The sequence below is a fragment of the Eucalyptus grandis genome, chromosome 10 (assembly GCF_016545825.1).
Source record: "Eucalyptus grandis isolate ANBG69807.140 chromosome 10, ASM1654582v1, whole genome shotgun sequence".
NCBI classification, from domain to species: domain Eukaryota; kingdom Viridiplantae; phylum Streptophyta; class Magnoliopsida; order Myrtales; family Myrtaceae; genus Eucalyptus; species Eucalyptus grandis.
The window spans coordinates 32550653-32577062 of NC_052621.1; the positions used below are offsets into that span (position 1 = coordinate 32550653).

Here is a 26410-nt window from a genome sequence, read left to right on the forward strand (position 1 = left end):
CCGATACCACTTGTAACATCCCGGGCCCCACTGTGTAATATTGTCCGCTTTGGGTCACCCAAATTCGAGCATACATTATACTTTTAGTCTAGTGTAATATTGTCCGCTTTGGGCCCCACTTGTAACATTTAGTCTAGTGCAAATTCGAGCATACATTATACTTTTAAGTGCACTGACACAAGGTACACCATTTAATTAGATTTTCTCAATATTTAAATAAGGACAATGTGATAGATTTAGTCCATCACCCTTAACAACAAGAACAATTCCTGGCTTGCAATGATGTATATTGAATATTTCCAATATACAATCAGCAAATGTCCTCTGAGAAAATCTAATATAATATGGCAAAAACAATCCTTACGCTGCCTTAGTACAAAGGATATAAGATGTCTCAAGGTCACAACTTGTAAGCAAAACATCATGTACATAAAGTATGAGGAAAAATAAATTTCCTCCCACTGACCTTGCAGTATATTGAATTACTTTGTTCTCAATTGATAATAACACTATGAAACTTTAATAATATTGTTTGGAAACTTGCTTAAGACCATGAATTAGAACTTTTCAGTCTACATACAAGTTTACTTAAATCTGCTGCAAAATCATCCAGTTGCACTATATAGATTTTGTATTTATTTGGCGTAACTCCATATCAAAATAAATTATTAATGCCACGTTCACTCTGAAAGAACATTTAAAGAAATAATTATTTCTTCACTATAAACAATTCACCCCTCTTTCAGAGTTAAAACGTTAGTTACAAATTTGGCTTTAAATTCCACAATCTTTGTTTGAAATTCTTTTAGTTTTGTACGCCAATTTGCAACTAATAAACTTGTGATCTTTAGACAAGTCCGTAAGTTTCCAAACATGTTTCATAGATTGTATATCGCCTTTTATGGCATCTAATCACATACTTAATTGAGAATAAGAAACGACATTTATAAATATGTCATTACATCAACCATATAGTGGATATTGTAATCATGCTCTCACAAGTAGACTATATAGTCTGATGGTATAACTGATCGTCTTTCCTTAACAAATCTCCTTAATAAAGCTACAACCACTTCATTCTGCACTTGAGAGGTTTAAGAAATTTTATTATAAACTATATCAAGAATAGTACCTTGAACCTCAACAAGTTTAGTCTATGGTACAGGAGATTCCATAATTATCTGTATAGGTAAAGACAAAAACATAGTAACCTCCATCATACTATTATCTTTAATAATCTCAGAGCAGCTATCCTCTACAATTACGTCAATATTTAGAAACTTTAGAGTATGTAATTCCATAATTCTTGTACCTTCTTTAGGGTCATAAAATCAATACCCCTTTTGTATATGAAAAAATTGCTTTCATAATATCAGCCCACAAAAAACCAGATAAATTAGTCTTACTAATCATACTCATCACCATGTTCAATATGGCGCATTTATGCCAGGGCGGGTGACCCAAAGCGGACAATATTACACAGTGGGGCCCGGGATGTTACAAGTGGTATCAGAGCCGACTCCCGACCGCGTGTGGGACCACAGCTCGAATGCTGTTCTGATGCCCGTGGGGCCATAGCGAGGACGCTATTCTGTTAAGAGGTGGAGAGTGTAACAACCTCCTCATTACAGGCCAGGCTCAACTCGGCCCACACTAGCCAGCCCATATTAGACTAATTAAGAAACCTTCTATCTCTCTTTAGACCAACCATGTTTTACTGTAACCGTAAAAACAGTAAATTACAATATCAATTAATTTAGTCCACATTAGGAAAACTCTTACAATATGCCCTTATTCAATGACACCTTACCAACATCCAAATGCTATTTGGAATTGTAAGATGAAGTACGACTAAGATTTCATACATCCAGCTCTAGAGCGTTGTAATTGCAGTTTACATGATTTAATCCTAGCACTGTCGGCATTTTCGGATTTCTCGGTCCTGTGTGATGATCCATCATCAATCCTTAAATATAAAAGGAAGTCTGGATCCCTTATGCAAGATGTTAACTTGTGGACCGATGGTGGTCCCCTTCATTTTTGTTACTGAAATTGATGAGGTGATGTAATTCTGATGATATCGAGTAGCTATGATTTTATTTGTTTTCAGAAGAATTATTGGTTTAAGTCATAATAATGCCTACTTTGTACTGTGATATGGGAAAGTGGTATTAGGACTCGACTATTTGCATGACTTTGACGTAATCCATCGGGAATAAAAACATTGGGAAACCTTTTGTTGCTAAGCTATCCAATGTTGGCATTGTTAAATGCCTTCCTGAAGATGAATTTTCCTTGGAATATCACCCCACTAGTAAATACCCATCACGGCAGCATTGATGAATTTATACTACTTAAATCACATCCTCATGTCTAAAAACTCAAATTTATAACGTTCTTTTGTTTTAAAGAATATATTATATTAGAAGCTGGAACTCGGATTGCTCTATATTGTTTTTTTATATTGTGGTAAAGCTTGTAAAGATTTAACAGATTTTGTCACTCGTCTTTCTTCATTGATTATATCCATTTATATATGGTCTTTGTGATGGTGTTTATCTTTGTCTGATTACATATTCCAAGTTGTGGAACTTCGAGATGGCGTGCACGGGAATGACTCATCAATAAGCGTCAAATGTCCACTACAGATTTATTTAGTTTGGTTGTCTTGTTCTTTTGCCTCACTAGTGAAGGACACCCATTTGGCGAATGTCTAAATCGTGATATCAATATCAAGAAGGATAAAATAGACCCGTACTCAGTGGAATCAATACTAGAAGCACTTGATTTGATTATGCGGTTGCTAAATCCAGATCCTAAGTTGAGGTGAGAGTCTTGTCATGTTTAATTTGCAGCACTACCAATTACATAATGTTGTTTGATAGATTTTGGTCATCATTGTTAATTTCCATTTTCTTGTACCACTCAAGGTGGCCTGAACTTCGTTGAATTTGGCCAAAAAATATCTGTTCTACTGGTGAGGTTCAACTTGATTAGCGAAATAAAAAATTATGTAGATCCCATTTATTTCTTTTGGCAATTGGTAATAGAAGCCGAAGAAAAGGTTGACATGTGATAGCCTAAATGCCTTGACAATCGTATAGGCCAATGGGAGATGATAATCGGGAGCTTGTTTACTAGGGCTATGAGTTTGTTGGTCGCCCACGAACATGTAAATTTTAGTCATTTATAATGCACTATTCAGAGGATTCTCGCTATACATAAACAGAAGAGGATTTCGCATGAAGATTCCGAGGGTTTAGCATATGGAGCTACCTATGAGATTGGAGAATAACACTTTGACAGCTCAATTTTGTCTTGGAGATTCCTAGGGACTGAATGATTATGCGGCTGATTTAAGGTATTTGGATTTAATCATTCCTGGTTTCTCGTCATAGTCAAACAACTGCCTTCATCTTGGAGCATCCTGGAATCATATTTGTCATGAGGTGCATGCAAGTTTTCGGACATTTGTTCACTTTCTCATCCGAGCTAATGCACTTTTAATAGCTTTAAACATTGCACTTATGAATCTGGGAGTCTGCCATCTTAGTGTTCATGTAATAAATTTCTTTGAGCATCTTGGGTTACAGTACGTTTTTTGTAATGCTTTTCCAAAGGTCAATAGTTAATTGTTTCTTTTTTCTTTCTTTCTTTCTTTTTTACCGGCAGGCCAATGGCATAGGAGGTGCTTCGCCATCCAGTTTTTCGGAGTTTTGTTAGTCACACCAGCGAGAGAGTGCTGCTGGAACTTGATAGGCCCCCAATTCAGATCTTCTGGAAGTACTGGAGAACACTGCGCCGCTGGTCTTGGATGGGAATGACTTTGATAGCCACGTCAAAGACGGATTGCAAGTCGTGCGACGTGATTGGGCGAGTCATGTGACATAACTGGGTCCCTACTTGGAACCTTCAGGAAAAGTTATACTCTCTCGGTCTCAAATTGTTGATCGTTTCTCAGCTGCACATTGCATGCAAGGCTTCTTCTGTATCTTTTCACATCCCGGATGGTGTGAACTTGTGGCTCATACTGAATCTGTTATTTGCTTTGACAGTTTTGGCAGGAGCTCCTCGGACCAGCTCCCACATTTACGGAGTGGTGTCTAAATTTTGCAAAGAAGAGGAACACTTTCGGGACTACTTTGGAAGAGATACGTTTTTTTACCCCTTTGGCCAACTATTGTTTGTGTTGTGTTCACTGTCTTGATCACGAGGATTAAGTCTGGACGAGCTTCGGCTTCTGTTTGAACGAGGAATGGATTGTTCTTAGTATCAAATTGCATTTCACTTTTTAGTACACTGTTACCTCATACTTTGAATTTGTAGTATACTCTTCTTGGTATTGCAAAATGATATTGAATTTCAATTTCGTGCAATTTCTTAGAAAACCACAATTTATCAATATAATTCTTTTTTTTTGTATTTTTTTCTCAAAATTTAATTTACCTCATGCTTCGTGCGGACACCTATCATATTTTGCATGATTTGACTAGTGGACGCTTGGACATAGGTTACATCACTAGCCCGTCTATAGTCAAAGAAGTTCATCCTGTATATATGTATTAATGGAAAACTTTCGGCCTTCGTGAGATTGAGAAATTGGCGGAGAGAGATAGAGCCAAATTTCCAAAAGAAAAGAAAAGAAACAAAAAGTGAGAGATTTCAAGTTCGTCAAATTCGAGATTTATTGGTTTTGCAATTCCGAATGAGTGGTTCCTATCTCTTCTTTAAAATTGTAAACTTATATCATGGAAGTGATTGGGATTAGATTTATTATAAGTTATGAAAAACTTAGCATGTTATGATAATACAAAAAGGGAAAGAGTCAAGTTTGAGCATATTTATAAGTTTTAAGACTCATTTATATTTTCATGACAAATTTTAAAACCAACAATATACTTATTCCTATATCTTAACAAAATGTTAATAATAATTATATTTGAAATTGCATGTCCTTTGAGTAGGAGGATGGCCATGTCATCTTCACAATGTTAAGAATGGTGGTCGAGGTTCGACAATTCTGATTTCAGAAAATTAATCTTCCAAGAGGAGGAGAAGGTGTAAACTTAGGTAGAGCAATGCAAAGTCATGGAAGCGAGGACAAAGCATGTTTCATCGGGCAAACGAAGGCAAGCCTAGTAATATTAGGAGCTATGCAATTTGGCGTAGTCAATAAAAAGTGGTGAATAAAAAGGTTTATGGCATGAAAAGACTCGAAGCATGGACCAGCATATTAATACGTTCCCAAAAAAAAAAAAAAAAAAAAAACAGGTATATAGATTTTGAATAGAGTTAATTTTTTTTTTACCGACAAAATGCCGTGGGCTAAAATAGAAGAATTGACCCGAAACCGGACAGGAAAACAAGATGCTGGCGCTTGCTCGAACCTTGCGACTTTGGAATCTTGGCTACCGAGCGCCGATCATAACACAGAAAAGCTGTGCAAAAGGTGACACAAAGAAGCAGGCCCCGAGACGCGGAAATTAGCAATATGAGTTACACGGGAAAGGAATACAGTGCTAATCTAGCTGAACAACCTTTGAACAATGAGAATGCTTTCTTCTTTTTCCCATTCTTCTCCATTCAGGGAGACCAGGTTCAAAAGTGAAACAGGAATCAGTTTACATTGAATCTCTGTACTTCAACACATCGTTTGTGTTCAACTTGTAAGTTTCGCAGATGCTTGTGATCACGGCTTTGGCCAGGCCATCCTGCTCTTTGCCACAGCTCGTTAATTCTTCGAGTTGCTCGGATGGCAGCAACACCTATGACAACATGGAAAGAAACAATTGGCTTGTGATGAGACTCTGCATGTATTGCTTGCTGTAATAAGTCTTTCACACACTGCAAGTGACACCATCTTGAAGGAAAGAAAAAAAGCATCATCTTTACGTCGAGCTAAAACTTGTTCAGAGTGAAATGGAGGGAAAAAAAGGGCACTCCCTTAGATAGGAAGAAGACACGAGTACCAACAATCAGACATAATGCCCCCCATCAGGTGCTTATCTGAGGAATCATGGACAGTCGACAAGTATTTAAACTTACCCATAGAGATCCTACAGCATTGTGGGCTCCATCCTTGGACTCATAGCCCTCCTGGTCTTTACCAACGGTACTTGTGGAAGGCAAAGTCTGAGCAACCGACGAATTCGACACTAGTTCTAGGAGTTTCTCACTTCCCTGTTGTCAATCAACAGACAAAGTGGAAGAATACATCAATATAACAAGGAAACGGATGGATATTGACATGAGCTGAAGAAGATTAAAGAATGGAAGAACAAGGAATCATGACAGGATGAGATATACATTGTGAACAACAAGGACTATCTGTAATGCTTATAGATAAGATCTAATAACCATCAAATCCCAGAAAGAGACAATCACATACTTATTGTTCAATTAATCTTACAGAAGTACATACTTCAGTGAATTAAATATGCAAAAGAATTGCAATAAACTTATACCTGGAGAGCTCGCCAATGAGAATAAGTGCGAAACAGAAGCCAAAAGAAAGGGATGTTAGGCAGAGGTAAGACCTAAAAGTAATAAGAGATGTAAGAACTCAGAATAAATTGCCTTCTGACAGAAAAAAGTATATGGAAATAACAGAGTGAATATACTCAGTCAACACCACAATTTGTTCAGCCCGAATAAACACCAACGAAGATGATATGCCACAACTTAATACTTACAGAAAGAGCAGTTGTTAGAGGCAGCAAAGCAGCAGAGCCATAGAAGTACTTTTTGTGGATAATGGATCCCCTGTTCATGGAAAAGAACTTCTCAGATGATTTTCCATAAACATGAGCAAGTAAATTCATGCAATTTAATAGATAGAAGCATTCAGGTTCCTGAGAAAGGAAAGGATAAATTCCAGTAATGAAAGTTCTTGCCATCTTATCTCGGCAAGAGAGGACAAGTGGAGTAAACCATGTCCATGGTAAACATGCGAGTTTAGAAGTAGACATAACCTGCTAGGAATCTTAGGACCAAGTAATGCAAATGATGCATCATGTTAAATGTAACAAACCGATAAAACATCTATTGCGATGCAAATATATCACATTCCACAAATGACTATCTCACACCAAAATTACTTTTCCTGCATCTAATCTAAACTAGAACGTACACCAGAATACTTTCAGGCAATTACCCTTTACGCCCATCTTTCCCATCTCTACAAATGGACCCTTTACGCCCATCTTAGTGCAAACAAGAATATTAGGCAAGAAGAAGCCATTACCGCTTAGCAATATGTCGCAACCTTCTGCGCACAAGGCGTGAGTTTAAACTGCAGCAAGACAAAGCCTATAAGTATTAAGTCCGCTGAGAAATTAAGCAGCATATAATACCTTGCCAAATTGTTTCTTTCTAAAACTTATAAACAGGAACAGAAGGAATATGCAGTCACCCACCGCAAACACATCGATCGACATTCCTCGCTTACAAAACCATTTCCAACATGAAAATGAATGGTAAGGATGTTGACCGACTCCAAGGGGAAGAGAGAAAAAAAGGCCAACCTTGAAGGGTAGATGACTTCAAGGGAAGAAACCTCCTTCGAAATGGATTTAAGGAACATTTCCGAGGGCTTCACCCGTGCCAATAGCTTCAATCCTAACCTACATTAGCATCCAAACGTATTCACCCAACAAAGTAGCAACTTCCCAGACTTTCACAAGCTCATAGTAACAAAAAGTGATAAACTTCCATGGGACTCACCCGTGCATTTTACTCTTGATAGACCCCTCGGGCGCCGTCTCCAAACCCACCCAAGCTCTATTCATCTGCACAAACCAAGGAAAACCCAAGAACGCGAATCACGAACGCACCCCCGTCAATCAATCATCACTCCAAAACTTCAACCGCACCCGACGGGCAAAACTCGATTCAATCTCAAACGGGTCGACAGGGACAACCTTGTCGGAGACGAAATCGATGCACAGCTCGAGGTTGTACGCGCTCCCACCGGAGGAGGACATCTTGTCGTAGAGCCCCCGGAGGGTGGACGGGGTCCGCGAGGAGGCCGGGTCGAGTGCTGACCGATCGAGCGACCTGCCGAAGCACCAGTTCCTGCCTCGGACCGGGAACACGACCAGCCTCGCTCTCATGGCTCGGATCCCTCCAACTTCCCGCGATACCCACCAACCGAAACCGACCAGCCGCGCAGTACGGAGGCGAGAACCGGAGGGCGGAAGCGAACGGGATCTGTGTCCGTCAAAGGGTAGCGGAATCCATTGGAAAGTCGGGAACTTTACGGCGTATCTAAGCTCAACAGGAGGAGAATCGAATGGGGGGGAGGATCTTGTCTGCGGGACTGAGTGGAGCGAGCGAGTCAGGGGGTGAGTGCGGGAGCGAGTGAGTGGGTGCGGCGCGAGATTTGAAGGTTCCGGTTTGCTTGCGATTTATATTGCCCTTAAAAGGTGAAGGCTGCGCTGGTCTCATCTTATGTATATCTAGAGAGAGAAAGAAAGATGGTTTGGATTAATGCAGAGGTAACTTCCTGGTTCCTACGTAGTACGTACAAAAGATTTGTCTTCCTATGAAAATGCGAAGGATTGCTCTATATCGTCTTCGCATTATGAAGATATGCATTATGGAGATAGATAATTTTCTTTTTTTGGGTAATGCTTAAGGTATCTTCCAGGTAGCCTACATTAAAGTTTGTGATAGCTCTTTCCATTAAAAATAGTGGGATTATTTTTTCACGAAAAATAAATGATTTTGAAAATTATTTTTCTTAAAAATGGTCACTCGTGCTGTCTCCAAAATGGACGAATCATATTTTTATCGTGTCTGAAAATATTTTGGATGTAAATTGTTGTCAATAACTAATTATTTCCTGCTTTGTTTGTTTTTGGGAAAATGGACGATTTGGAAAACATTTCCCCAAAGAATGATCACTTGTGCCGCTTACAAAAAATATGTTCATTGTTGACAAAAATGTTTAAATATGAATTGTTGTCAAATAATAAAGACATTTTTTATCGACCGATTATTTCAAGTAACATGAACGATCGTTTTTAATTAAAAAATGATTTCTAAAATCATTCATTGCTCTCGAAATAAACGAAGGCTAAATTTGAGATATTATTATAGTCATTACAAACGCATGCACTCTCCATTTATAAAAGTAGCCCGGAAGGGCAAACGGTCTCCCCTTTTTTGTCATATAGGTTATTGTGTTTATTTATTGCAATCCAGAGAAGACGTAACATTCTCAACTACAATTAGTCTCTTTCTTCCCTATTTTGAACCTTAGCTTCACGGAATAATATGATACCCAAAGAATTGAAATCTTAAAAAATGTCATGTGAACCTAGATATGTAAATTCATATGTCATTAAAATTTCAAAAACTTAATACCAAGAAAGTCAAGGTGCAGCCGTTGTAAAACTTAAATTAGACAAAAAAAAACAAGTTAAAAAGTTTATCAAGTGGCTAAGTTTGTTTTGTTAATGTGCAAAACATTTCCCCAAAAACGACTACTTAAATAATTAGTGAATGAATAATTTTCATTATCAATTTAAGGTTAGACATTTTTGTCGATGATAAACGAGCTATTTTTAAGATAATATTTTTCTAATCATTCATATATTGCAAAACAAACCAACTTAACACTCTCAAGTCACATTTCATCTGCAATTGCCTTTTTTTCTCGTTATTTTTATTTTTGACTACATTCACATATTTAATTAATGACATTATAACCACTTACAACAATGGCCGATGTTTTCTCTTGAGGAACTTGGGGATTCAAGGGAAAGTCAAATGGAGACGGACCAACGTCTAAGAAACAAAGTCAAATGTATGACAAGTGAAAATGCAATCTTAATCCTCGACTCGAGCGAATAACTATATAGCAAAGTCCCATGCTGACAAAAAAAAAATTAGCGTGATCAGCTCTACAGAGATCTCAATCGATCATCGCCAGTCCAAAACACTATGAGCTACATGCGTTTTTGTTCCCAAGAACAGGTGGGAGGAACGGCTTCAGAGGGAGGGTTACTTTCAGGAGAAAAGAATGATCAGAGACCGCCGAGCGAGGACAGAATCGTATAAATTGAAAATTCTATGCACATATACAGAGTTGCTATAGACTATAGTACATTAACGTGCGTGTCACGCCTCCATCGACACACGATGTGTTCCATTTCATTCATTGCCTGCTATAAAGTTCGGATCTTCACCTTGGCACAAGTACTCGTCGCAAATAGAGGCCGATCCCCAGTCCTTCCGAAGCCGCAATATGTCCTCCGTAAATGTTGATCCGAAGCTCCGATGAACACGCTCGACATTGCACAAATCGTCTTGTCCAGCATAGCTTCCACCTTCAGTTAAAGACGTGATGTGTAAGTTTTTACCAAAAGATGATATGGTTCGAACAAGCAAATGATGACAAATATCAGATGCTCTCGTGTATTAACAGCTTGAACAACTCAACAGTGCCCGGTTTCTTCTCATATTACAACCAACCAGGTAAATAGGCAAGGCGCTCACTCAATTAAGGCACAAAAAGCATCTTCACAGCATTTAGGCTTTAAAGGAAGTAATGGCTGCTTATGCACCAACAGAAACTACAAAACATCCACATAGATAGACTGCATAGGAAAGCCTTTGAGCTCCCAAAAGAGAGCTACCCCGTCTCAAATTCTAACCGGTGAAAAACATGTCAATCCCGGTGTAAACTTCATCAGTTGAAGATCATGATGCTCTTTAGAGACCATCATGCAGTAAAATATAAGGCTGTAAGGGTTCTTCACCAAATGACTTACCATCATTCTTTAAAACTGTTAGTGGAATTACAAGAGAATAAGATTGACAAATTACAGACATCAAGATTCCATCAAGGCTCAGACCATTGTGACATGGGAAGCCCAAACTACAACTTTAATGGCATATAACATGCAACACCAAGATCATTCAAGGTAAAAAGATCATGCAACAATGAGAGGTTGATAGCAAATTCCTCAATTTTTGCACAAATTCTAAAGGTGAATAATTGACAGGTTTCATGATATTACCCTGATATTACCAGCTCAATGCCACAAATGCTTGATGTGATAATCTCCTATGCAGGGGTGTCAAAAAGCAAGTGAAAAGAGAAAAACAAAATGAGAAAAAACCACCAGCTAACCTGTGAGTCCCCCTGGAGGCCATGCCTATACAGAAGAGCATCCCATTTCTCCGCCGAATTACTAGCCGGGCGTTTAACAAGGGGAACGACTTTCTCATTCACCACAATTAGTGACTGCAGCAGGCCAGTTTCACTCTCTGCTGCATCCGTGGAAAGATAAATTACAGGTGTATTGGCTCTTTCAACCACCCGACTGATGCAATCAGCAGCTTGAGGAATAGGGTAAAAGCAACTTGGCTTCTTAGCATTGCTACCAGAATAAGCAAAGATCAATTAGAGTTTCAGCGACAAGAATTAGTAGTGGACTGGTAGAAACTTTTTGCCAGAAAAACGAATGGCAGTGGCACCAATGAAATGAACCGGAACTAAAGTTTTGACACATCATCTAGAACAACAATCTATAATAAAAAATGACCAATAAAGCTGCAAATTTGTCTGGAGTTCAACAAAATTAAGGTCAAATCATTGAAGCTAGAACTTACTCCATCAGGCTTAACATATTTATTTGTAACTTGCATTGGAAAAAGGAAAAGAAAAGGCCTCCTCCAACAGCTAGAGCATACAGTCTAGATATTAAGAAACATTCATCGAAATATCTTCTCAAACATTTTTATTTACAATTTTCTTTTCAAAGGTAATATTACCATTTTTTCTATATTAGAATCTTCTTGTATGCAGAATTTATGAGTGAACATATCCACATTTTCCATTAGATTAACCTACTTGATGAAATTGAAGGGTGCACTATAATACTTGTGTCACTTCAATATTCTCCCTCAAGAATTGGCTGCCATGGCACAAGCCCCAATAGTGAAAATTCATTTCAAACAAAGAGACCAGTAATGAACTAGACATTTGGTCATCCTTCTTGAAGGCCGTGTAGAATTTAGATGAAAAAAATCCATCAAAAAAGATTCAGATAGCAGATGAAGAAGTTTGACATTCGAATTACTTCAGCGTTACTGAATTTGAGAGAGAGATTTAAAGAACTCCTTATTAATCCATGACATAATGCTGCCAGCATTCTTAACGTAAGAGTAGATGCAAGTGACCAAAAGCCGTTGCACCTGGATATAGACCATGCTTAACCTACACTAAAAAGAGTTGCTAGCAAACCAACAGCAAGCCTGGTCCTATGACTAAGTCATTTGTGTTATAAAAATGATTGCAACTTCTTCCTGAACAAATCTATAACCGTATTCTCTCTGCATCTAACGACTATGTAGGATATACTAGATGGAAGAAGTAACTCACCAAAACTTCAAAAAACCATGTCGCCGAAAATGAAGGGCAATATAGTCCTTTCCCAAGAATGTCTGGATAAAACGTTCCGCTGTAAGCATAATCAGACGACTTGGTTCGATCAAAGTCTTGCATTTATGAGCAAGCGGACCACCAGGTTGCATCACCCATTCCTGCTCTACATCCGCAAAAAAAACATCTCCAATTGCAATAACATCATCATTGGATGCAAACTTTGCCTGGATGTCTTGGAGTGTCCTCTTATTTGGCCTCTTCACATCTTCCTTCCAGGGGGACTCAAGCTTGCCCATTGATAGCCCCAGATTTTTCAACTTCTTTACATGTTCATCATCAACATAACAATGTTGTGGTGAAGAGAAATAACAAATGAACCTATCAATATGCAAATGGTTCTTTCTAATCTCTGAAAACTCCTCAAACGAAATGACAACCTTCCGACCCAAGCATTGATTTATATGATCAATATCCAGCACCCTATGGTACCGATAATCGACTCTAGAGCTTGGAATAACTAAAACCCGGTTGAGTACAGCAGCGAAGAACATGTGCTTCTCTAAGCAAATCAAATGGTTCGACATTTGACCCGACAGACAAATCGCCAGCAGAAATTTATCGGATTTCGGATTCCACTCAATAGTTCTCCTCTCGGAAAACCTCTGGTCCACCTTTTTACACCGGTCGAAACCAAATCCACCAGCGCCTTCCACGGACAAGTTACCAGACTGATGTGCCAACAATAATACATCCTGAATCTCTTTATTCAACGAAATTTGCTTCAGCACAGAGGACTTAAAATCATCGAAGGACGCAGATGACGACGCCAAGGACTGATGCCCCTTATTAATCTCACTCGAATTCGAGCCACTCAGACTGCTATTCTGGTCAGCTCCTAAATCTCGAAAAGCCTGATTCCACAAAGTCTGAAGCCCTACCTGTTGCTGCTTCAGCAAATACAGAGCCCGCAACTCGGACTCCCTCATGCGATCGCCGAACGAATTGGCCTTAATTGACGAAACATCGTACGAGAACAAGCTGTGGAGGTCGGCCGTGAAGTACACGACGACGATGAAGACGGGGAGGAAGACGGCGAAGAGGTACCTCTTGTCGAGCGCGAGCTTCGCCAGCTTCGACAGCTTCGACCGGCCGTCGCCGCCGATGCGAGGCCCGAAGTCCTCGACGTCGAAGGCGGCCGCTCGATCCTCCGCGGGCGGCGACGCCGGCGCCGGCTTGGTGTCGTTCTGGTGGATTAGGTTCCGACGGTCGTCGTCCTCCTCGTCGGAGGAGAAGGAGGCGGCGTCCCGCGCCATACGGCGCAGACCTCGCTGGCCTCCAAACGAGAGTCCGCGAAGGCGACGGCGGTTGGCGGAGCGATGTCTCGCCGCCGATCGGCCGCCGGATGCCGGAGCTCGGCGGCGGCGATGCGGGTGGCGCCGGTTGGAACAATGCGGCGGCGAGCTTGGTAACAGATCTGAAGACGAGGATCTTCGCGGAGAGAGAGAGTGAGGATTTTCTGGTGAAGAAGACGAGGAAGAAGGTCGTCTGTCGGTGGCCGATAGGGACAACGGAACGGCCCGTGACAAGGAAGGAAGGACCAAATCGAGAATGCGAATTATTACAGGGGCCTTAGTCCGTATATGTTTACTTTTTGGGCCTCAATTGCAAAATTTGAGAAAGTTATATAACTAATGCATAAATTTGGATTCACGGTACGACATCATTGTCTGAATTTTTATTTCATTCGATATCGTTCATGGATTATTATTAAATATTCAACATAGTCTATAAACTATATAAAATTGGTCAATGACATCCATTCGTTAATTTTAGGTAATGGAATCTAATCATCATGGCCTCCAATCCATTAAGTTTGAATGGTAGATCGAATAAAAAGTTAAACGTGAATTGTCAACATAAGATATTCATTGCAAAACTGAATATAGTAATGAACAAGTTAACACTCTTCTTTGTTTTTTTTTTCTTTTTTAAGTAGATAGATGAAAGGAATGACATGTTGACTCATCAAATAATTTATGTCATCAAATAATGTATGATCTGTCGTTAGAGCAAATGGAAATATTAGATTGAATATTTACCAATAATTTAGAAATGGCATTAAACAAATGAAATTTTTTTGGAACGATTTTATATCAGATCAAAATTTATAAATCATTTGTGTCATTTTTTCTTTTGAAGATTAAAAAATGAAAAAATAGTTATTTCTTAAATTATAATTTGAACTTGGAAAATCATTTTGCCCAAACAAAGACATATTCATTTATATAAAGAAGAAGAAGAAGTAATAATCACTAAAATGAAATTCAAATTTCTTGATTCAATACTTAATAGCTAAATTTGCCTTGAATGTGAAAAAGTAACATATTTTAGCATTTATGAATCTTCCACTCTTGAATCCACATATTCTTTTGCCATCATTTTCTTCGAAAGGATTGCCGCCCAATACTTTGAATACATCTTCGAACTTGATAAACACGAATACAGGTCTTTCTATTTGGTAAAGGGAACTTGTCATCTCGAGGGAAACGATTGAAAACGATTGAAAGGTTGGTAATTGGCAATTCATTCCCATTCTTTTCTCTGTCTTGCTTAGTTCTAGGCTCTAGCCGCTGACATTCAAGGAGAGTTCGGACATTGTAGGCTTGTAGCATAGGACCACAAGGCAGGTGATAGAAAACTCTCGAAGTGCGGAGCGTTTTCGGGCGCTTTAACACGTAGCTTCCGTGCAAAGCCTCGCCCGTGGCTTCATCACCCATCTATTTAGATACCTTTTTCTTAGCAAATCCTCAATCCGGAGCACGGACAGAGATAGAACTATGCAGGCAAGGAGGCTCATCGGAAAGCCATGGACGTGGGCATCCCCCAAGCCGCCTCTCCCGACGCCGAGCCGCCTCGACCGCCGCCGGCTCATGGTGATCAAGCCACCGACTCGAGCCGCGGTCCACGGAGTCAAGCTGCCGATCCCCGACATTCTCGACGTGCGTTTCGCAACCTCCTATGCACGTCCATGTTCGTTTTAGTGCCACAGAAGTTTTACAATTAATCAGTTTCTTTCTTCAACTTCACTATGTGAATTGAACCTCTATTGATCAAGTTGCACCGTGATCTCTCTCTCTCTCTGTCATTCCTGTGTGGTTGACTTTCATGCCTTCAAAATGTTTGAATTAGTGATTGAGGGTTCATCGATTTGCAGAAGGAGGAAGCTGAGAAGGAGATAGAGAAAGGGAAGAGAGAGAAGGAAGAGAAGAGGAAACAACTGGAGGAGGCCATAGAATCCAAAATCAAGAGCTCCGAAGTGTCTCACTCTTTGTTAAATGACCCGTACTGTAACTCCACAAGAAAATAGGATGAGACATGAGAGACTCCCTAGTATACCCTCTCTCTGTAATGACAGGAAAATAGTTCAAGCATGCCGTGTAATCAGACATTCTAGGCTGGTCTGAACAAAGCTGTCTTCCAACTTCTGGTTTTAACCGGATCCTTTTCAATTTAGTTTTAAGCCTGGGGTTCATTCTCAGGTTCTGTAAAAAACAGAGCAAAAGTCTAAAAATGAGTTAAATGTTTGTGTCAGAAGGACAGACAGAAAAAAATTCAAGACAACATAGAAGATGGCAAATGTATAGATAGCAGATACAACTCATTCTAAGACGTCCATGTTGGTCATCAACTCAATCTAAGATTGCTCCTACAGCAATAACAATGTCGAACAAGAGGCCCTTCGACAATCGTATCTCGAATGATATACAACGATCTGTAGTTCCTCGCCCGCTGCGGCGTATCAATTCACTTATAGTCCCGAATTCAAGAACCGGCCTCTAGCTCATAGATATGATCAATTTCAAATGGTACAATGAAACTCTGTTCACTATATCAGCAGGTTTTACTGTATTTGAGACCAAAAAATCAGTCAGCCACTTCCACCAGCCTACCACGTACCCATTTCTTCATCGCTGCGATGGGCTTAGAGCATGATTCGCTTCCCATTGATTGAACGTTACTCTTGGTTCCGTTTGGCGATGTTCTGCTTTCACCTTCTGCAAGGCCATTTGGTTCCGGCATGTCATGCCGCTCTCCCGAATGGACCATTCGAGCTTCCAAATCAAGGGGAACAAAATCCAGGTCGATAGGATCAAGTTCGCCTTCTTCATCCAGCACATCCGGCAAGCCAAAACCCCTGAAATCGAAGTCCCCATCACTGTTCTCCCATGTCTTCACTTGGCTTCCATTGACTTTTCTCCGGTTCTGTCGATTCCCAGAAACTGTAGCTGTTTCCTCCTCGATATGATTGATCGGATCTGGTAGCGCGGCCGAAGTGTATGAACCGTTGTCAGTGGATGGCATAGATCCTGTTTCTATCGATTCAATTGATTGAATGGCTTCAGCTATAAGCTTTCTGGTCTCTGCAAGGGAAGCTCTAGCAATGGGACTCTTCATTGCAGCAACCTCCAATGCTTTGGCTGCCCTTTCAGCTTCAGCGATCAATAGCCTGTAGTACGTTTTGCCAAAGAAGATTGAAAACATCAAAACAGACGGTCTGAAATTTTTGGAGAAGCTTTGGAACAAGAACGATGGACCCAACTGCGGGTATTTTGTTTGAAATATGATGCTTTAGAATGGTCTTGCTACTGCAGTGGCCATACCTCAGCCATGAAATACTTAAACCAAGAAGGATAACTCTTCTAAAGTCCATTTCTAGAAGTCTGACATCAATGACATCTAGACTGATTAAGTTATCAAATAAAGCAAAGCATCATACTAGATTCTCTCAAGTGTCCAGACGGGTCCAAGGTTCTGCTTATAAGTAATTCATTATAAATAAGCGAACAAACCTTGCTCGTTCTATGGCTTCCTTCTTGTTTGTTTCTTGAGCCGCTCTGCGTGCCCTGATACTCTTTATCATCTCCAACTTGGAACTAGCCAAAGGATCCTTAAAGAGAGGAGTTTTCCTTCTCTTCAGCCTCAGTTTTTGGATTTGGCTCTGAGGATCTTGTCTGGGAGTGTTGTCTATGTCACTGGATTTTCTCTGAGATGGGCTCCCTTTCTTTGGTCGTGTGCTGCCGGTGTCAGCTGGCCTTCTCCTTGGCTTTCTTTCAACTCCAACTGGTGTTCCATGATACTTAGCCAGGCCAGAATAGACTCGTTCACGGTATTCCTGTTTGGGAAAGTTAAACAATTCTCAGGAAAATAAAAGTGGAAACTCATAGTGAGCATGAATGCTAATGTTCTACTGAGAACAGACATTTGAAATACAGAAACTTTTATTACAGTGATGAGAAAGTTTGATATAAGGAAAGGGTAAAAAGCAATCAATTCTATTGCATTCAACTCCAAGAAGCTGAGGTTTACACAATTTCCAGGCCACCTAAGGAAACAAACATAATCAGCTTTTAGCCAAACATATTGCATAAATAACATAAGAACACATGGCTGCGTGGCAATTGACCCATAAGTATATTGTTTACTAACTGGGAGCCTGCAATTGAACTCAGGTCAAGACCATGAGAAAAATCAAAACCCAATGATCTATTTGGGATCTTTGATGGACCAAAATCGGTTTTGTAATGCATTCGCTCTTCAAAATTGGCATCAAGGAAGGTCAAATATGCATCGTACCCATAATTGGATTATGAAAGAATATATAGTAAGATTACATATATTGATAGATGGTGTGCAACTCTGTATTAAAATATGCTCCATAATAACAGGGTATATCTGAAGTTCCTACTCATTCATTTCAATCTAATCATGGACCAGCAGATTTATGTCGATCAAAATATAGTCAGCAGACCTGTTTTTCAACCAGATTGGATGATAATTCCCTCATACTCAATCCTTCTATTCACCATTTCATGAACCTTGATTCTTTTTCTTAGAAAGTGATCTTACCTATTCATTTGCTAAAGAATATGTTTAAGAAGGTGAACTTGTAAATAGAAGACATGTGGACCTATCAATAAAAGAGAAGTTTGCTCATCCATCTATTAACAGAATCAATTAACCGACATACTAGGAAAACAAATTTTAAGAATCCAAATGGACAAATTATAATTTTCGAAATCCATTTTCATGACATTTTATTAAAGCACTTACAGGATCTGTCCATTTTGCTGCAATTGCTTCAGCAATTTTTCTTCTTTGCTCTGGCGACTTAGGAGCTCTCTTGCTACCTTTTGGCCTAGGCATCGATTTCCGCTGCTCAATGCTCTCTAACCACTCGCGCGCAAGCCGTTCATTCAATATGTCATACGAATGCCACCGCAACTCCTCCTCACCCACATAACCTTTTCTGGATGCTTCTGCAATCAAGTTCTGCCATTGATGATAGCATGTCTCCTGTCCCATCAACTTTTCACGGCGCCTTTGCCACCCCATTCGAACTCCAACGCCAATTTTCTTTCTTGTCTTCTCACTGGAATTTCGTTTTAAAGAGAGATGGAAAAATTTTCTGAGCATTCAAAGGCAAAGAGGCTAATATAAATTTGGAAGCATAAAATACCAACATGTTGTCATCATTGGTACAAAACCAGAAGAAAGCATGCATTACCAACCTCTGTGCATGTCCAAGGTTAATCAACTTCATCTTGACCTGCAAAGCCAACTTTTGTATATGAGACCAGAATTTTGTAAAATTGCAACCAACTATTCCATCATGGGAGATAATATTTTCATGAGGCAGCCAAAGTTTGCTTCCTTCCGAATGTTATAATCTGAGACTCTGTTTCCTCTTTAATATCCCAAGCTGGAATGCATGACAATCTATATTCATCCATAATGTATGGCCATATTTCAACAAAGAAACATATAATATTCTTACATGACATCACCTTAGGATTCTGCATTGCTAGTCTTGTTCTCTCTTTGATTCGTTGCAGGGTTTCTGCACATGAATTACGGCACCTTCACTGAGGGTGATGATCAAGGGTAACAAATACATTAGTCACTGGGGATTCGGAGTTAAAGCTACCTGCACTATGCTTCCTGCCTTTATTCCATGGGGTGTTCCCCTTATTTGCCTTAGAAATTCTCATCCGCCTCAGTTTCTCTCTTTCATCCAATTCCATTTCATCTTCCTCAGATGACCCAAGTCGGGCACCTGATGAACTCGAAACTGTAGCCATCTGTGAGCTTTTGCGAGATAAACCTCATCTTCGTTCAGAACTGAGCACTTGTACTCTAGGGTGGCAACTGCCTTAACCACAAACTTTGGTGGATGCGGCTCGACTTGATTCTTTTTAGGTGCATTAGACAGTTTCCATGAGGCAAGCCTTTTATCATTCCCGAAAGCAAACGAACTAGAGAACAATCTACCGTGAACAAAGGCTTGAGCCCCGAGTGCACCCAGATGATTTTGGAAGTTAGGCTGTGCAGTGGCAATTTCTGCACACAAAACACAACAAATTCGAAGGCATTGTATGTCATCATAACAAGATATAAAAAGCCATAATGCGCAAGCACAAATTCAAGAATGCATTCTGCCTACAGGACACTCACTGATTTTCTCCAGCGACAATTACTCAAGTCCAGCCAATTAAAAATGTTGGGCAATTTTGGGGAACAAAAAGGAATTCACTTCTCGAAGTCACAGCCATCATTAGCAGCCTAAGTTGACGATGTGACATCTACATGCTAATTTACATCACGTACTAGATTGTAATCTGAAATTCCCCGCTCGCCAAAAGAAAGAACCCGGAACGCCGACAAGGCATTCAAGGCAGAGCAACGAACCAAACAGAGCTTAGCACCAAAGGAAGAAAACTAAGAACTACCCACGAAAGTAGAGCACAAAGGGTACCTAATAAAGGCATGGATGAGCGCTCATTCAGCCAAAAGCCACAGCTCCGGGCAAGCTCCAGACCTTCCAAACACTGCGGAAGGCGCGTCTTCCGATTCTTCCACCGCCTTTTTTTATTGCAGAAGGCGAAGATTACCCGTTCACAGGCCGAGAAACGAGAGCGCAAGGCGCGGAGAAGGAGCGTCGGCGGAGGCAGAGATTGGAGGGAGGTGGAGATGGCGGTGAGAATGGTCGGAGAGACCCTGACAACCACACAGCGAAAGCTGATAACATGGTTTTGGTTTTGGAGGCTTTTTTTTTTAAAAATCTTTTTTTTTTTTTTTTTTCTGGGAGAGAGGGGGAGAGGGAGGGAGGCTCCGCCGGGAACCGGGCTCCGACCCGGATAGGAATGGAGTTGGGCGGGCTCGGATTGGCCCGGTCCCGCAATGCCCGAGCCCAAGATGTTCTGGCCCAAGACGGCCCAGGTGAAAGAAAAACGAAGCTCGATTCTTATTAAAAGGGTAGATTGGTAAATGCATCTCTTTTTCCCTAATCTCTTCTGGCGTGAGTGATTTCATCAAATTATAGAGAAATAAAAATGAAATCGCCAAAGACCCTTTGGCGTCGCTTTAAGGATACATTTGGTCCGTCAAATACGAATGGTTTGAAAAAAAATTTCCAAAAGCATAATCACTTTCAATATCGACATTAATTTATATGTAAACATTTTCTTGTGCAATTAAAATAATGAATAATTCATAAGCAATACAAACAATTTTTTTTCATAAAAATATTTTCGAAATTATTTATTTTTCTGACCTTGGGAGCATGGGTGTTGGGGGTCAAATGGAAAAAAAAAAAATTAGGGGAGAGAGTGATGCCTAAATAAATAGACCCTCATTGTTTCGTTTTTTTTCTTTGTTTTTAAGGACAAAGAAATCAAAGCAAAAGTCTTTACAAAAAAAAAAATCAAAGCAAAAGTGGAACACGGGATCTATATGTTACTTTCGTTCCACGCTTCACCAGGCTCTTTGCAAGAATCTGATTGAAGCTTTGATCTTCGTTCAAGGCTGTCGTATGTCATTTGACTTTTACCGTTTGTTAAAAAAACATTCCCTTTTCAATATCAACGTCTCTAACAGTGGAAAATTGGACTTCTAGATTGCCTGCTGCCATTGAATGACGCATCCTTACGCATGGCTGTACACAGTAGAAATGAAAGTGATCTTAATTTGTAATTACAATTATAACATTGGCGTTGCATTTTCTGTTGCCGGGAATTAGTATTTGTCAAAAAGAAAAGAAAAAGGGCATTCGGTAGTTTTAGAAACTAATGTAATATGCAAATTTCTTTTGATTCAGCATATGCCCAGAGTCTAAGAAAACTTGCTTTTACTATCACTCGAATATCGATCTTTTTTGGGTTTACTATTGGATTTCAACCGACCAAGAGATGAAGTGTAACATCGCCGCTTATTAAAGGATAAAACCATGTTTAGGAAACCGATGTTCTCGGGTGTAATATCGGACAACTATGCGTTGTAACCATCACTAGCGATATTTGAGATGTGGTTTGATTCAATTTGGAGGTATTTCCAGTTCAAACCTTGGAAAGATTTCGATCTATGCCCAAATCAAACCAAGAAAGATAACAACTCAAACCAAATCGTTGATTTTGGTATTTTATTGATTTGGTTTCGTTTCAAATTCAAACTGTTACCACCAAACCAATTTACAAGTAAGAAAGTTTAGAATTTAGCACGCGGTTTGACTATTTAACTGCAACGTCCAATATTAAAAACTAACAAAAAAAATATTTTTCTACTAGTTTATTGAAAAAGGAGTATAATTACAATATTGCCAAATCAATTACAGACGATATTGAGAAATATTATTTTGATTAAATGCAAGTACGCCAAAGACGATACAAAACTCTTTCATAGGTATTATTATCCGAGATTAATAATCAATCAATAATGGTGAGAAGTACAACTCTTTCATCCAATAGTACAGAGCAATATCAAATAAATAAGAACGTACTTTGTTAACTTACACCATAAGTTTCACTATTCAAGCTAAATTCAAATTTACACATTAAGTTTATCGGTTTCATTTGGTTTTATCAATTTCCAAACTTAAAAACCAAAAAGTCAATCAAAAAGACCAACGATAAATCAAATCAAAACCCAATTGATAAGCAAATGAACTGAGCTTGTCAATACAAAACTCACATGTTTCGCTAAACACACTAAAAAATATCATGAAACGTCTAACTTTTTCAATTTCAAATTTGTTAGGGTTATTAGGAAAATTATGACTGCTTTTGTATCTCTCAAGATTATGTGAATATCCTCTATAATTTTGCATATCTTAATCGATAGTTATCTTATTTAGTCTTTCATAAAACCTATAAATAAGCTAATAATCCTCATTATGAATTTCTATTTCTCTCTTCTTCATTATTCTTAACTGCATCGTTACTAAATCAATCAATTCACTTATTAACTATAATATACATATATATATTATATATATTCATTAGCTCAGGCCACACCAGTTTCATTTCATGCAAAATAAAAAAAAAAAAAAAAAAAAAAAGAAAGTGGAGACGTGGGAACAAGGTCGGAGGTCGGGGACTGATTCTCCACCATAGATTATATTCATTATCTCAGGCCACACCAGTTTCATTTCATGCAATATAAAAAATTTAGAAAAAAAAAAGAAAAAAAAGAAGTGGAGATGTGTGGAACAACGTCGGCGGTCGGGGACTGATTGTCTCCACCAAAGGAGAGAAGGAAAGATTCTCTTCCGCCGAGTCAACTCCTACTCCCCAACTCTCTTCGATCCAGTCAAAACCTTCCCCTCCCGCAGACCACGTGCGTTTGGTTCCATTCCATTCAATCCCCCCCTGCCCTGCCTTTATAACATCCCACTTTCCCAAAGAATAAATCGAAATCCCTCGAAAAGAAAATTCTCCCCCAGAAAATATCGCCATGGTCGCCGGCTCGGTCCGCGAAGCCGCTCGCCGCGCGTCGCTCTCCGTCTCCGGCGCCCTCCTCCTCGTCGCCGCCGCGCTCGCGTCCTTCTGCTGCTCGCTCGAGCTGCCGCCGCCCTGGACGATCCTGCGCCGCCGCCGGGGCGGGGAGAGCGCCCCCTGCGCCGCCGGCGGAGTCTGCACGGTCTGCCTCGGGGAGGTCTCCTCGGACGGGAAGGTCCGGAGGCTTGCGGAATGCGGCCACTGCTTCCACGCCGAGTGCATCGACACGTGGCTCGGGTATCGCCGGACGTGCCCTCTCTGCCGGACGACCGTGAGCCCGCGCCGCGGCGGATGGGCGAAGCTCCGCGCCGCCGCGGGGTGGCTGCTGCGGGTTCTGATGGCGAGCGCGTGTAAATGGTTGGACAGGCACTTCGACTGCAACCTCGCAATGGCGTTCTGCCATAATCCCTAAACGCTTCTCTCTTGAGGGATTGGATTGAATCCGGTCGTCGCTCCTCGCGGAGGATAAGAGATTACGTTCGTGTGTAGTCAGAAAGTAGAGCAAGGATTATTCTTTTTGTATACAAAGATAGGTTATACAGCGTCTCGCCTTCATGCTGAACAGATTACAGACATTCTTTGTACCCCAAAACAACGTCGGTCGATATCATATTACTTCGTTCCTTTTGCAACAGCTCGGATCGCATGACATGATAAGGTACAAAAACATTCTCCTGTAAATGTATCGGTCGAGGACGCAAGGTACCCGCTGCCCTTTTTTTTAAGATAAGAAGGAGAGAGAAAATGCTCCGAGCCAATGGTCGAGTGCCGGGCGCTACAGTAGTGAATTAACTTACGCCGCATTTCCAGGGAAAGCTTGAATGACCGTTCAACAAACGGGTGCGCCCGTGCACCAGATACCGACAAACGTGGATAAGTTGAAGATACTCACGGCCGTGACACAACCCCTTCTAAATAAGTCAGTAGAATAGTCACGTAACTTCAAGGAAAGAGGTACCTCCTCGTAAAAGGACAAGACCGAAACCAAATTAGGTGGCGCATGATCCGGCAGTAGGTAAACTTGCCTGCTAAGGATAGTTTTACTTTCAAGTCACTGGAGTTGAACTTCAAAACCAAAGCAGGAAAACTAACTTAATCGACCTATTACTTCATTGGAGAAAGTCTCCCAAGAGACCAGGGCCGTCACTGGCCGTCATTTACGGGCCGAGCCCTCTTCACGTTTTCAGAGACTCGGATCGCGGGTCGTCACGGGCCTGCCCGGCCCAACTACCCCCATTGGATCCGACAGCCCTTTGCCACGTCACCACTCTCATGATTCGTGCTTTGACCGCCTAAACACATGATAACCACTCCTAAAAATCATTTCTTGATCCATCATTTTGTCCGACCATTCCCCGTCCTATAGCTGCAAACGGCCGCATACGCCCGGCAAAAGCCCCAAATCGAGGCAAACAATGTGGGACGAAAATTGATTCCCAAGCCTCGTATTTTGGACACATCTTTATACGAAAGTCTTCGGTTGCATTCTTTATGCTCGATTCGGCTCGAAAGAGAGGTCGCTAATTCAAAAGCCATGACAATAACCAACGCTAACGTCGCCCTCAGACCCATGAAATCGAGTGAGGTTTTCTTCAACGCTGCATAAGATACTAAGAAAACCCATTAACAAAATGGCGCGATGCTTCCAACTCTCACCTTCCCTAGCCACGGAAAGTAAATATGTGACCCCATCTGGTTGGCCCACATGTTTAGGAAAATGGTGGGTCTTGGGGTCCGGTCATCTTCCTTCTTATAATATTATTTCACATATTTCTCTTTCCAATGTTACATAATAGCGGAAATTATGTAGATGGATTGAGAGTTCATCGTTGATTTGATGGATATTCGCACGGATTTTCAGTCCTCAAAAATTTGAGCATGTCTCGGATAACATGGGTTTTGGAGTCCAAAATCACGTGAGATGGCCCTCACCCTTAGTTTAATAACGCATTAAGATTACTAGTAATTGGAAATCTTGCACATCAAGGTGATGCGAGGCCTGGAGAGGAAAAAGAAAACCCAGATTTGGACATGAAAGCAAAGCAGCACCTAGGACAGATAAAGTCAGCATTTTTCTCGACTCGCCAGCGTCAAAAGCAGGTGGTAATTAGCGACTTTTTCGGATCTCTGAATCTCCCTCAAAACCTGTGTTTGGCCTCAAGATTGCGTGAATGGCTTCAAAGATTAGACCCCCCATGTGACGGTCTTGAATCACAGACCCCACATACCCCTTGTGGCTCTTTTTTCATCTGATGGCTTGAATTCAATGGTATCTATCCAAGTCTCTGATCAGGGACAGTTTTGGCAACGCCTCCGTTTCCTGTCCTTTTCCTTTGGGGCAAAATCTGAAATAATGTTCAGCAAACTTGTCGATTAAGTGATCCTGCTGAAATTGCTGTCAAATTTAATGTCTCTGGGTGCAGAATGGGGTGGAGTAAGGAAGAGATCAAGGCATTGGCTATGTTGGAAATGGAATGAAAATAATTTACTTGGTGAAGAACAGGATGGCTCTTAGGGGGAGATACTACGGGCAAATTTGGCCATGAAAATAAAGGAGCTGGTGATGATGGTATGGTTCTTGCGTTGGAAATAAGAGTGATCAATTGACCATCAACAAATGTGGATTGTGGGGTGACTAGAAAATCAAGGTGCAACCCATTTCGCTTTTAGAGGAACGTCAAAGGAGAAGATCAGATGCCAGAGAGAGAAAAATATGTTGATTAAGCACAGCAACAGTGTGCAAAAGAATCAACCATCATCACGACATGTGGGAAGATTTGATTGCATAACTGATATGTCACGCGTGGATAGTAGGGTTTCTAATCTTTCTCACACTCAATAAAAAAATTCCAATATAATAAAAGAAAAAAGAAAAAAAAAACCCTCAATTAGATTAATGTATCAACTGGACGTATGAGGCCAATTCAGAAGCATATTATTATCCACCACCGCCACTTGGGCAGTCAAGCTCAAGGTTGGATTAAGATTCTTGATTTCAAACGTTAAATGGACATGACAGAAGTCAAGAACGCCAGAGCACGCATGAGTTAAACGGAGACGTCCAACTGTTTGGAAGAGAAAATGCTTGTTTTGGCTACCAAAAAAAAAAAAAGCAAGCAAGACCAAAACGAATAATTATATTTTGGTAGTTCCACTCAAAAAAATTCAAACTTTAGTAATTATCAAT

General features: G+C 40.4%; 4 protein-coding genes and 1 non-coding gene across 5 annotated transcripts; 2 read left to right on the top strand and 3 right to left on the bottom strand.

Annotated features, from left to right (window-relative positions):
* Positions 1 to 5450: 5450 nt before the first annotated feature.
* On the bottom strand, positions 5451 to 8422 carry LOC104422883. The gene is made up of 8 exons (XM_010035336.3): positions 7920 to 8422; positions 7723 to 7787; positions 7524 to 7622; positions 7244 to 7291; positions 6693 to 6762; positions 6465 to 6536; positions 6046 to 6180; positions 5451 to 5765 (listed from the first exon to the last, which is right to left on the bottom strand). The coding sequence occupies exons 1-8, from the start codon at positions 8109 to 8111 to the stop codon at positions 5622 to 5624; spliced, it is 825 nt and encodes a 274-aa protein (XP_010033638.2). The 5' UTR covers positions 8112 to 8422; the 3' UTR covers positions 5451 to 5621.
* A 1366-nt stretch (positions 8423 to 9788) lies between these two features.
* On the bottom strand, positions 9789 to 13955 carry LOC104422884 (O-fucosyltransferase 36). The gene is given in 4 exon segments (XM_010035337.3): positions 9789 to 10274; positions 10277 to 10331; positions 11138 to 11387; positions 12392 to 13955. Coding segments are annotated over 4 exon segments (1740 nt in total). The 5' UTR covers positions 13708 to 13955; the 3' UTR covers positions 9789 to 10155.
* A 1187-nt stretch (positions 13956 to 15142) lies between these two features.
* LOC104422885 lies at positions 15143 to 15946 on the top strand. The gene is made up of 2 exons (XM_010035338.3): positions 15143 to 15393; positions 15609 to 15946. The coding sequence occupies exons 1-2, from the start codon at positions 15232 to 15234 to the stop codon at positions 15759 to 15761; spliced, it is 315 nt and encodes a 104-aa protein (XP_010033640.2). The 5' UTR covers positions 15143 to 15231; the 3' UTR covers positions 15762 to 15946.
* Positions 15947 to 16005: 59 nt separating this feature from the next.
* Positions 16006 to 20481, bottom strand: LOC104422886. Its single transcript, XR_005547129.1, has 7 exons — positions 20208 to 20481; positions 19380 to 19792; positions 19240 to 19292; positions 18964 to 19001; positions 18506 to 18824; positions 17245 to 17567; positions 16006 to 16901 (listed from the first exon to the last, which is right to left on the bottom strand). It is a non-coding gene; the product is annotated as an uncharacterized LOC104422886 (transcript).
* A 2671-nt stretch (positions 20482 to 23152) lies between these two features.
* LOC104422887 (RING finger protein 215) lies at positions 23153 to 23857 on the top strand. The gene has a single exon (XM_010035341.3). The coding sequence runs from the start codon at positions 23180 to 23182 to the stop codon at positions 23633 to 23635; it is 456 nt and encodes a 151-aa protein (XP_010033643.2). The 5' UTR covers positions 23153 to 23179; the 3' UTR covers positions 23636 to 23857.
* The last annotated feature ends 2553 nt before the right edge of the window (positions 23858 to 26410 follow it).

Bases quoted from the DNA above. Each gene is read 5' to 3' on its own strand.
- LOC104422885 (XM_010035338.3), top strand. From the start codon at position 15,232: ATGCAGGCAAGGAGGCTCATCGGAAAGCCATGGACGTGGGCATCCCCC. The intron at 15,394-15,608 runs GTGCGTTTCGCA...ATCGATTTGCAG, and splicing joins CGATCCCCGACATTCTCGAC to AAGGAGGAAGCTGAGAAGGA.
- LOC104422883 (XM_010035336.3), bottom strand. From the start codon at position 8,111: ATGAGAGCGAGGCTGGTCGTGTTCCCGGTCCGAGGCAGGAACTGGTGC. The intron at 6,181-6,464 runs GTATAAGTTTAT...GATTGACAACAG, and splicing joins CTCATTGGCGAGCTCTCCAG to GGAAGTGAGAAACTCCTAGA. The intron at 5,766-6,045 runs GTAAGTTTAAAT...ATGTTGTCATAG, and splicing joins ATGCTGTAGGATCTCTATGG to GTGTTGCTGCCATCCGAGCA.
- LOC104422887 (XM_010035341.3), top strand. From the start codon at position 23,180: ATGGTCGCCGGCTCGGTCCGCGAAGCCGCTCGCCGCGCGTCGCTCTCC.